The sequence below is a fragment of the Corvus cornix genome, chromosome Z (assembly GCF_000738735.6).
Source record: "Corvus cornix cornix isolate S_Up_H32 chromosome Z, ASM73873v5, whole genome shotgun sequence".
Lineage (NCBI taxonomy): Eukaryota > Metazoa > Chordata > Aves > Passeriformes > Corvidae > Corvus > Corvus cornix.
In genome coordinates, this window is record NC_046357.1 from 7,070,548 (window position 1) to 7,082,739 (window position 12,192).

General features: G+C 43.2%; 1 protein-coding gene across 2 annotated transcripts in view; it reads left to right on the plus strand.

Moving 5' to 3' along the window:
* Nucleotides 1-264: 264 nt before the first annotated feature.
* LOC104686666 (chondroitin sulfate proteoglycan 4-like) overlaps nucleotides 265-12,192 on the plus strand; it is a 44,937-nt gene continuing 33,009 nt past the window's right edge. Inside the window, exon 1 of one of the 2 annotated variants that reach the window (XM_039567437.1) lies at nucleotides 265-400. In XM_039567437.1, coding sequence (XP_039423371.1) covers nucleotides 316-400 — 85 coding nt within the window. In that variant the 5' untranslated portion in view covers nucleotides 265-315. The remainder of the gene's footprint in view (nucleotides 401-12,192) is intronic. The other variant, XM_039567436.1, reaches the window with a different exon arrangement.

Consider the following 12,192-nt stretch of genomic DNA (forward strand, 5'->3'; position numbering starts at 1 on the left):
ACAACAGCTGTAACCCCCAACTGGGCAGGCCCCACCGCAAGCACAGGCTAATCTACAACCGTGAAGTGCAGCCCGGGCTGTGGGAAGGCACTGCCCCGTCTTCCGTCCCAGGCCAGTGCTCCTGGAGCTGGGGCGGGGAGGCGCAGGGACTGCGCTGTGAGGAGGGCGGGAAGGAGGGAGGAAGCTATCCCGGGACAGCGGGCGGCGAGCGCGGGTCGGGGCGGTGACGCTCCCCGCAGCTCCCCCTCCCCAGGGCTGCGCCGCTGCCCCAGCGCCGCCCGTTCTGGGGGAACCCCGCCGGGCCGCGCCTCCGGCATGGCCGGGGCGCCCGCTGCGCTGCTGCGGCCGGCGCTGCTGCTGCTGCTGCTGCTGCTGTTTGCCGGCCGGCCCGCTCTCGCAGGTAGGGCCGTGGCGGGGGCCGGAAGGCACCTGCGCCCGCGGGGGAAGGGGCGGCCCGGCGCGGCCCGACCGCGGCCCCGGCGCGGGGGTTGCTCGGAGCGCTGGAGCGACTTGTCTGCGAAAGCAGCAGCCCGACGGGGAGTGCCCCGGCCCGGCGAGGGTCCCGTGCTCGGGCCGGCGGCAGCCGCCGCAGCCCCTTGGCCGGGAGTGGGGCCGGGCGGGCGGCGCAGGCGGCCGCACAGGTGGTGGGACAGCGGGCATTTTGTGAAGGCGTGGTGTCCTCTTGCCTTAAAGTGAAGGCCGAGCTGTCCGTTCAGGTGTGAGCCCGCCTTGTGACCGCTTTCCCTCCTACTGCAGAGACACTGAGAACTTGACATAGTTTCCTAATAAAAACGTGGATGTTTTGCAAGCAACGTGGATGTAAATTTTTCCACCCACTCCTTACCAGAACTGTAGTATGCCATGGGGAAAAGTGCTGAGGTACGAACGAATATTCCCTGCAATTCCTTCCCCTGCTCTGGCATGCATGTGAACTAGTAGTCCCGATGATAAGTATCAGTCAGAAACTGCAGGTATGTGGGTTTTAGCATACAACTTCAGCTGCCTTGTGCCTGGCTTTTCAAATGTGCCAAGACATGCCAGTCACTTTACCGGTAGTGATGCATGTTAAGGTGCAGGTCTTGGGCAGTCATCAAAACCATTGAAACACCCAAAAACTTGAGCTGCAAGTTTTGGGTTTTTTTTCTTGAGATGCAACTTGAAGTACATTGCAATTTGAGCATCAAAGACTGGTAATAAAATTTATTGTTTAAATATTTTTTTTAAAGTAATGGATCAGCACGCAGTTGAAGCAGTGTGCTTTTTCATCCACCTTCATCCACCTTCTATCCCTCGTTGACAATCCCATGTGAGACAAACCAATCACCATAACTTTCCTTAGAAATGTTGAGTGGTCGTTTTCTGTGGTTGTGTGGCATCTGTTTCACTCGCTGAGAAGACTAGTTAGAAATGAACTAATACTTAATTGAAATTTAAAAAAAAAAAAAAGTTTTTACTTCAGAAGTTAATGAAGGGATTAAATTCAGATACTATAAATGAAATACACCAATCCTGTCTTTCCATGAGAGAGTTTCAGTGTGTGGAGCTCTAAGTCATGTTCTCATCAGTTTTGTGAGTGAAGGCCCTGCAGCCAGAGTGGATGAAGGAATTTCTTTATTCCTCATAGAGATGTCTCAGACATATCAGGGGTGTCAGGGATGAGTGCCACTGAGATGGCAATCCCTAGTATAGCAGCATTGTCTTAAATGACATGACAAAGGGTTTTGTAGATATTACTGGGAGCAATGCTAGGCCAACCAGTGCTTCATGGCTTTCTGTTGCACTAGTGTCCTCTGTCCCTGGTGCTGCTGGCAGCGCAAGGTGAAGCCAGAGGATACATTTCCCAACCACCTGGTAGGGACTCAAGCCTGCTACTTCTAGGTGCACCAACCTGTGATGTTCTGGTTGAGCTGCCTTCAAGCTGAACTTTGCTGGGCCATGTGGGCTGACATTACCACGAGGAAACCTTGTTAAATTCCAGCTCTCTTCTTACTCTGAGTGCTGTCGTAGCTATAACCTTACCCAGACATAATCTAGTGAAAGGAAGAAGACAGTTGAAGGCTGGGAAGAAAAAAAAAGTGCTAGTTTCTTATAGGCAATGAACTGAAATTAGGTATTAAGTTGCTTTCTAAACTCTTCAGTTTTCAATGAGTTTCTGTGATGGAACCAGAAAATAACATCAGCTCTGTTCATTTCATGTTCAGTGCTTTAACTACAGGACTGTCTTTTATCTGGAAATCTTAGAATATTTTGGTTTGGAAGGGACCTTTAAACATCATCATGTCTGGTGTGTAAAGCATTTTTAGATGCAACACAGGGATATTCTTCATTGTGTACATTTTAGATGAGTGTAAGACGCTTACACACTCTGGTAGTGTTTGATTGACCCACAAAATCTCACTGAATTTTGTGCTCAGAAAGTGTAAGTCAACCCTGAGAATTCCCTTTTGAAAAATGATTACATTTAGCCTTAAAAGGCACTCCCAATGAATCTGGCAGCTTCCTTTTCCACTTCCATTTTTCTTGTGTCTCTTATGTGCTGTTGATACCATCTGCTCCCAGCTTAGATAAGCTGACAAAAATGGAGGAGTATTTTTTTCATTATGAAGTGTCCTGTTTTGATTCTTTGGTGGTTTTTTCCCCCTCTTATTCTGCTGCGTTACTTTTGCTATTTGTACTTGTAGCAAAGCTTCATTAACCAAACTCCTGTTTTTGAAATATCAGCACCATGTTTTGGAGAGTGTAAGAATTGTAAGCAAACCATATTATGTATTCGTGGTAGTGGTGGTGTTTTTCAGTCTCAACAGTTGAATTTGATTTTATCTGTGATGAAGCAAGTACTGTGTTAAAAAAAGAATATTAAAAATATGGTTCCATCTAGCTGTAAAAGAAAAAGAAGCCATGAGTGCATTTTTTTTTCTAAGCATGTATTTCCTGGAATTTTTTTTCCCCCAGTTGATTAATAGTAACGAATCAGACTGAAAGGAGGTTCACTTTTTCCTCCTGCAAAAGTAAGAAGTGTTGAGATCCACTGTAAGAGACTGGACTATCATCAGTATTGGATTACATCAGTGTAAGGACATTTTTAATTTCATCGCACTCATGAAGTTCTGATTAGGACTTTAAAAGTCATTCACTTGTGTTTTAATGGGCAGTCACACTAACTGTAAGGGTTTCTAACATGGGGTCATGTTTCAGTCAGAAAAAGTTAGCTACCAACTTGATTCTTCACTGTTGTTCAAAAGCAAAAAAAGCAATTATGAAATTACTTTAAGAAAGTGATTGTGGTCAAATTTTATTTTTTAACTGCTAGTTTCTTGAGCTTTGAATCAGCAGAACTGATTATATTCATTTCCAGAATATGCCACTCCTGACAATGCCATGAAATCTCTGGCAATTTCTTTTGCTATTTGCACTACATTTTAAAAAATAGTTATTTTTTCACTGTTGTGCTGTAAATCCAAACCACAGCACTGTACCAGCTACTAAGAAGAAAGTTAACTTTATCCCAGTGAAACCCAGGGCAGTTATGCAGACCTTTCCAAAGTTCCAGCAAAATGTCAGCCATGTAAGATACTCTTCTTGAAAGATTTTTCAGTTAAAGAATTTTTCTTTTTCTTCTATCTTCGTAGCATCTTTGTCATGCCACTTAGACAAGTTTTTTCTCAGAAACTTTAGCATATAGTAATTACTTTTAAAGTAACTGTGTGTAAGTGCTAGAATTCAGTAGGTATTTCTTTAAAATTTGAAACTGGGATTCTTTTATGGTCATAGTGGTTTCAAAAATGTTAGTGTCAGATTCAAGAAGAAAAAAATTCTGGAACAGATACTTGAAGCATGTGAGAAAAATCAGTTTGGGTCAGTTCTGTTCCAGGTAAGCTACTCAGTGCAGAAATGAAACATTGTAAAGCTACAAACGTTTGTAGGAGTGTCTGTATACCAGGGAATTGTCTTTGGAGAGGACTGGCAGCTCTTCAGTTGGTGCAGTGATTGAAATCTTGGACCTGGGTGCTAAGATGTGGTAGTGAGAAGGAGCTAGAGGAATGATTTGGTTCTGTGGGGAAGCTCTAGGCATGTTTATAAGTGTAAATTGTGAGTCCATGCAGTAATTGCAAATGCATTCTTTAATCTCTCATTCTGCCTTTTTTCTTAAAAACTTGTTACATTGGATACCTGGAATTTGGTGCTCTTTCACTAATGTTTTCTCCCTTTTAAATCTGTCTGCACTTGTGCTGTACAATCAGAGTAAACAAGGCTTTTAAAAGTTATTAATATCACAAAAGCTTATTTATGTTTGCTATTAATAGGCTTTGAATACATGTTTCCATCACTCAAATCCTATCCTAAGGGAGAGTCTTCCTGCTTTATTTATGCTGGTGGTTGTTTTTCCTGTGGTTTAGGGAAACAGAGGCCAGATCTGCCTCTTCATCTGTTGGGACCTGCATATTTTATCTTAATTACAGCAGAAACTACTGGGACTCAAAGTGGGTGTCATAGTTTGCCTGTCATTCAGTGCATGTGGACTCTTAAATGAGGCTTCAAGCTGCACTTTTATATAGCTGAAAGTATTTTTACTATTTGGAAGCCTGCTTTCACTTTACTTCTAGATTGTACAACCCTTCTACCTCTCAGTGAAGCACCATAAATAAATTGTTAGTACAGACGAAATGTGTAAATAGGAGAAATGTGTAAATAGGAGAAACAACTGCTCTCTTTTAAGAATGGAAGGACAAAGGCAGGGAGGGGGAAAAAACTTATACCACTTTAGTTTCTCTACAGCCTTGAAATGAGTTCTTGCAGAATGTATTTAGTAATCTGGTATTGGTGTGAAAAATATGCTGTGCAGAAAGAGTGGTTACACCGGTTTTTCACTAACCACAAGGGAAATGGGCTGTGCTCTTAGGAAGGGCTTCTACTTGAACATTCCAAATAGTAGAGTCAAAAACATACCCAAATTTGTCAACAGAGAGATAGAAGACCACTGTCATCTGAAAGATTAATATTTATCTGAGTTACCTGCGTGAGTTGCTTTCTGTTACTGTTATATCTTTGTGAATGAGCTGCAGGGGACAAGCTTCAAGGTGCAGATCTCAGCTGGACAATGGGAAGCTTATTCAGTCAAATTACTAAAGCAGGTGTTGCCTGTAGATACACAAGGGCTGATGAAACCAGTACCTCACCAGTCACAGCTGATGGATGTGCTTGTTACACTTTGTACCAGAGTGTGCTCTTAGGATGGATGAATTAACCTTTAATCTGACTTGGTGTTTTTCATATAGAAAGTTAAGTACCTTTATTTTCCTGAAGGGACATTGTACAGTTGGAGTAACTTGGGAGGGTGTGCATCAAAATGTAGTGGTAAGGACCTTCTCTATGTTTGTGGCTCCTAGATGCCAGTGCAGCACAGAATAACAGCAGATGGTGAGATAGTAGAGTGAAAAAAACCGGTAAATTCATTCCTGCCCCTTCATCCTCCTGTCTCCCCTGCCCCCTTCTTCTTGTTAATTCCTTTTTATACAGCCAGCCTGTAGAGCTCACCAATACTGCAGATTATTGATGAGGCCACTGCAGGAACTGTGATCTCAGCTGAGGAATTGCCATGGCACAGGAGTGACTTGACTCTGCAGTAGGCAGCAAACAAGCCATCAAAACACTGCCTCTGGCTCAGCAGTTCTGGAATTTAGAGAGGATGCTGACTGAAAATACATGGGTTATGTTAGACATAATAATTTACTTTTATGATTTTGTCTTTAATTATTAAGTAGTATAGATTCTATGACTTCTGGTAAAACAAAATATATATAGTTGTTTTCACAGCAAATCAGTGGGCTGCATGGGCACAGTTTGTCTGAGCAGCAGTAATTCTGCGGCCTTATCATAGCATTTATTGTAGTGTTGAGAACAGAAGATGAATATATTGGGTACTTAAAATAAAGTAATATTTTTGTCCCTGTGAGAAGGATTTGGGATGTCTGAATATATCTTAGGTGTTATCTACATTATTTTTTCTTACACTGTAGTTTTCTGGTGAAAGCTTTAAGTACTCTGGCACTGATAACCTCGTGAACATTTTGAAGACAAAAACATTGTCCAAAATCTCTCTTCATGAAACTACAATATTTTTCTTTTCTGCTCAAAGATCAAATTATGTATTTCAATTTGTTTCATATTAAGGGGTTGTGGATACTAGGAGCAAGAAAGGGACCTGGTAAAATTTCCCTCTTTTTCATCTGGCATGAGTGTAAAACCCTCTTTGAATTACATATGTATAAAAATTTCTGGATTATTGGTTCAGGCACTGTAGGGAAAGCCTTTCTACATTACTTTCTTTGGGAGTAAGGTGTAAAAGGGATCCAAAGAAGTAAAGAATTGACATATCTCTAGATCTGGCTGTTTTCTATCCACAATGGAGACCAAAAGGAGTTGAGCAGACATGAAGTCTCCATTGAATTACTTCCAGTTAAGAAATGAGTGTGAAACTGTGATTCCAAGATCATTGTTCTTATGGCATTGCTGAGAAGATACTTGATCTCAGCTGAAAAAAAGATACTGACAGAAACAAAGAGAAAAAAAATCCATTCTTTCAGTTAGCTCTCTAGTTTTGATTGTGTTGTTGGATGATGGTGCATTGCTTGTGTTAACAGTGTGGTGAGTTTGAGCTTGGTTTCTTGTAGATAGATTTGTGGGGTTACTAATTTTGGCAGTGGAGAAGAGATGAGGCTTTTATTTCTTTGTGCTTTTGTACTAGTTTGAAAACAAACTAGTGGGAGACACCAAGTCAGAATAACAATTTAATAGGGCAATAAAAGGAGGGGGAAAAAAAATAAAGGTGGATAACACTGGGTTAAACTGACAGAGTCAGGATACAACCTGGCACCCTGTTAGTCAGGGTGGTGGTAGCAGTCTGGTAGAATGGTAGCTGCAGTCCTCCTGAAGTGGTGATCCTGTAGAAAAAGGGTCTGCTCTACCTCAGAAGGTCCAGTGGTGGCTGTGTAGCTCCTGTCCTCTGGAAATCCAGTGGGAAGGTTCTCTCTGGTGTTCAGAATCTCAAATTATATCCACGATGGAATGCTTGGTTCCTCCCTCTGGGTGGAGCATCTCACAATGGGGTAATGAGTCATGAGGCCAAGTGTTGATTAGGCTCATTAACAGAAGATAGTCCTGAGGGAGTTATCTCTGAGTCATGTGGCAGGACAATGATGGGCCATTAACAGCAAGATAGTCTGCGGGGAGGAGGCAAGGAAACACTGCCCCACCTGATTTCAACAGCTCATGAGGATGGTAATAGAATACGCCACAACCCAGGACAGCTCTGTGTACAGGAAGAAGAGAAAGACTACTCAAAGGGTAGCTGTTTGTAGTTCTAGCACAAGAGAATGAAAGCCAAACAAAATGATAACAGGCCAACCTAATATCACCACTGGGTGATGAGTGAGAAATCTTTTGCTCTGTTACTGTGAAAGCTTTTGCTATGCCTGGTTTCTCATGGTTGCTTCAAAGAGGGATGTTGTGGACAGAGCTGATCAAGAATCTTCAGTAAAATTACTTGAAATAAAATTTTCAAAACTTACACTTCCCGTATAAACATTGCCTGTTATGATGGAAACACAGGGAAGAATTTGTAGCCCCAGCCCCAGACTTGAGGGTTGGCTGTAAGGGAGAAGGAAGAAAGAGTGGGATCACAAATTAGCCAGTAAGTCAGGTTGAACAGATCTTTAAATTTGCATCCCAAGTGATTATGCCTCTATTTTTGTGAGCCTTTGTGTGTCTATTTCCGTGTACATAAATGGGCATTAATAGATCTGATTATTATTCTCAGCTGCTTTCACTTGCCTTTTCCATTTGAGGCACAGAGATGTTACAGAATAGGTTGTCTGCCCAGACAGACATACAGGGATTCCAAAGAAAACATTCCCTGTATGATATGTTGAATTCACCTGTTCCAGTAGCAAAGGACTTTCTAGGCTGGTATTGCTGGCTGAATTCCACTTATTTTCTGTAATGGTGCCATTAACATCAGATAGTCCATGACAATATGTCCTTCTTTCAAAAGCACCAGATCAATTTTGAGGTCAGTCATAACTCAGTTTCAACCAGAAATCATTCTAGAAGTGTCTGCTCTAGAGGAACTTGATTACTGTAGTGTAATGACATGCTTTTTAGTTTGGCGGATAATGAAACAGAAATCATGCCAAGGCACTGTAGGTGGTTCAAAATCATGTTTGCTGCTGGATCCGTGCCTACCTGCCCCACCTTCAGTGATGGATTCTGACTCTGAAGAGTTTTATGGAAGGCAGAAGCTTTAACTTAGGTTTCTTTTTTTCTTTCCAGGAAGTTAATACATAGTATAAATATCAAACTGTTGCCCAGTGTGTCTTGGTTTGAAAGACAGGTGTCTGCTAAGGAAGGCAGAAGTCTCCCTTGGAATGGCAGATGCAACCCCCTTCCCTCCAAGTTATTATAATTTTGAAATCAAGGGCTTTTAGGCAAAGATGTGGGAAATAGGAATAACAGTTCTTCACTAATATATATATAACCAGTCAAACAAACAGCAATAACTACGGCAGTAACAGCAAACAATCACAAACCCAGTCCCAGCCTTCTCGGCTGTCGGGCCCTTTCCCCTCGGGTGCAGTTCCGCTCGCAGCCGGCAGGGGCGCTGGCGGCTCCCGGTGAGCAGGACAGGTGCGATGGTTCCCCCGCGGCTGCAGGGGGCGCTCCGGAGCGAGCTCGGGGAGCACGCGGCTCCGGCGGCCTGGGATCCCGGGAAGGGATGGGACAAAGGAGCTTCACAAACCCCTGGGCAGCCGATCCTGGTGTCCAGCCGGACCCTTGGGAACAGCAGGCTGGAATGGCAGGCTGGAACGGCAGGGAGGAGCACAAATCCGGATGGCAGACGAGATGTATCCAAACGGGGAACCCCCCAGGGGGTCCGGGCAGGCAGAGTGAACAGGGCTACAACGTAGCGAAGGCTCGCAACGGTGGGGAAAGGCGGGCTTGGGATCCTGGGGCTTCTCCAGTAAAGAGGAAAAGCAGCCGAAGAAAGCAGACCCCCTCTCTCTCGAACGCAGAGACCGACTGCCCACACACCCAGGTGAAACAAAAAGAGCAGCCAGGTCTTTTGTTTTTCTGAAGTACCCAGTTATTTGCTCCCCTAGCAACATGTATGGGGGAAAATTCCTTTAACAGGAAAAAACCAAAAAATAAAACCTGGAAGAGGTCCTAAAACCCCATCACAGTGGTGCACTGCAAAATACTGACTTTACAGTTTCATTCTAGTTACTCTAAATTGCACTCAGTAATCCATAGATAGATAATGTCTCTGCTTAATTGCTTCCCCAAAAATCCATTGTTTTTTCCCCACATACTCAAGTCTATTGAAAAGTAATTTCCACCAGCAGCCATTACTTTTGACTCAGAAATACAACTGATTTTAGGGGTTGTACTACAGTGATCATAATAAAACTTTCAGGACATTGACATCTGTGAAAGATTTTGATTTTGCTTATTAATTTCTAACTCCACTGATAAAATACAATGAAATCTTTTAATTCCCAGTTCTATAGGGGTGCCAGGATGTAATGTAGCAAAATTAATGTGACTGCTTCTTGGAGTCTCAGTAGGGTGAGGACAAGGGTCTACTCAGGGTGAAACCTTCTTGTACCCATAACATTATCCTGATGCGCAGTGCTGGAGGAAATGGAGGTTTTTTTGATTAAGATAGGTTATTTCAGACAGCTAGGTTATGCTTCTTGGGGTCTTTAGGAAGTGTCATGGCTTAACCCCAACTGATAACCAAGTACCACGTAGTAGTCTCTTGCTCAGTCCCCCACTCCATGGTGGGATGGGGAGGATAATAAGGTGAAAAAAAGGTAAAACATGGATTGAGATAAGAACAGTTCAATAATTGAAACAAAGTAAAATATAATAGTAATGGAAAAGGAGACAACAAAAAGAGAGAGAGAAATAAAACCCCAAACCAACAAGTGATGTACAGTACAGTTCCTTGCCACCTGCTGACTAATAGCTGTTCCCCCAGTTCATACCCTGGGCATGTTGGAATATCCCTTTGGCCAGTTCAGGTCAGGTCTCCTGGCCATGCTCCCCCAGCCTCTTTGGGCACCTGATTGCTGCAGAGCACGGGACACCGAAATGTCCTGGATTTAGGGCGAGCACTGTTGAGCAACAACTAAAACATCAATGTGTCACCAACATTATTCTCTTAAAAAATGCAAAACACAGCACTGTACCAACTCCTAGGAAAAAATTAACTATCCCAGCCAAAACCAGGACAGGAAGACAGTATCTCAGTGAGCCATTTGCTGAGATAGAAATCAGAGGACTCCTCTCTCTTACCTGTGTTACTGGATCTAAACCTCTAGAGGGTAGGGACAATCTCCTGTAGTCCATCTGTGTGTTAGATAGATAGCATAGTTACACTGCTATAGTATGAATTTAGCATAATATAAAAAATTATAATTATTTAACCTATTTCCTGGCTTATTAGTTAGGCCTTGCTTGTACTGGAGATTTGTCTCTAGTTATGTTATTCCAATACTTGCTTTAAAGAGGAGGTCTTTATTTACCCCACAGAATAACATTTCTATGTACAACAAATGGCATAGGTCCTCTCAGTATATAAATTTAATATAAAGTCTGTAAGGTGTACTTGAGCTATTTGATGAAAGCTTCTTTCGAACTAGAAGCAAACTGCTGGGGAACAATTCCTTTTTGTTCCACTTGGAATCAATTTTTCTGTCCACAGTGGTGACTCTTCCTTTGGAAGAAATATGTATCTTTCAGTAACGTAAAGATCTTTCCTGTGTTTCTCTGGGTACTTAATATAACTCGATATTACATAGTTGTTTTCTGTTGGGTTTGCTGAAATCTTGTTCTTGGGGAAGCTGCCTAGAATTTTTATATATCCCACAGCAAATTTTTAGATGCTATCATTGATTATTTCATGAGTTAGCTACTAAATGAGATTTATGATTTGGTACTCTGTGCACAATCCAGTTCAGAGTCAGAGTTAAAGCCACGCTGCCTCTGCGTCCTTTCGGAGCGGTTCCCACTCAGCCCGGTCAGCTCTGGACGCAGCGGGCTGCGGGGGCCAGCCTCCGGAATCAGGGAAACCAGAGGTCTGGCTCGTGGGTCCTTCCACAGGACCGCAGCAATAGAGGCAGGTGGTGGAAGAAGGAGGCAGACTCCAATCTGGGTGAAATCCCGGAAGTTTATTGTGCCCTCGAGCACCAGCCCGCACCTCCCAGGAAAACCCAGCTCAGAGTGAGCCTGGAAGGCTCATGCAGCAGAGTTTATGGAGGGGGTGGTGACAAGGGAGGGATCACAAGGGTATCCAATCATGGAAGGGGAGGGTGCGGTCTATGGGATGAAGGGCGCACAAAGGGACCAATCAGAGGAAAGGAAGGGAGGGACCCTTTCCCCATGGCCAATCACTTGACGCTCCGGCCAGAGCTTTCTAGAAGCCTGGGAGGAGTGCCAACGTGATTGGCAGGGGCCCGGGAGGAGACAAGGAGGGAGAGTACGGCAATTAACATGAAACTGGGAGGGTGCAAACTGGGTTATCGCAATAATACAAATCCAAAGGGGAGACCCGGACCAAACCAAACGGAAACACACTCCCACACCACACTATCAGTCATCAGAGTCATCAGAGTGTATTAGATTGAGCAAGGGGACAGCTAATGTAGGAACTGGAAAAATTAAACCTCAAAAGTCCTCTGCAGTTATGCTTGATTTTAAAATGAGAAAATTATTTCACAATGAAGCTAAAAACTGCAAAATAAATATTTAACTGGTGGTGTTCTTACAAGCTGTATCCAAACACTGCTGAAAGCATCATAGACTTTGGCAGATGAAATTTGAAAATAGACAGGTGTGGGAAAAAAAAAAAAGGTCAAGGATCATATTGAAGGAATCAAAGCTTTTACTAAATCCTCCTTAAGTATATCAAGAACAAAAGCCCTGCAGAGAGTCTGTGCAGCCAGTTGATTAAGTTACCAGTATAAAAGAAGCACTAAGAAAGGGCACGGCTACTGCAGAGAAGCCAAACTAAATGGTGTTTACTGCTGACTGGGAAGATTCCCAAAATGAAATTCTTTTTTTGGGGTGGAGGCAGGGGAGGAGCAGGGTTGACCTAAAACACTTGGGAGTGAAATTACTTGCTTGCTAAGTAAT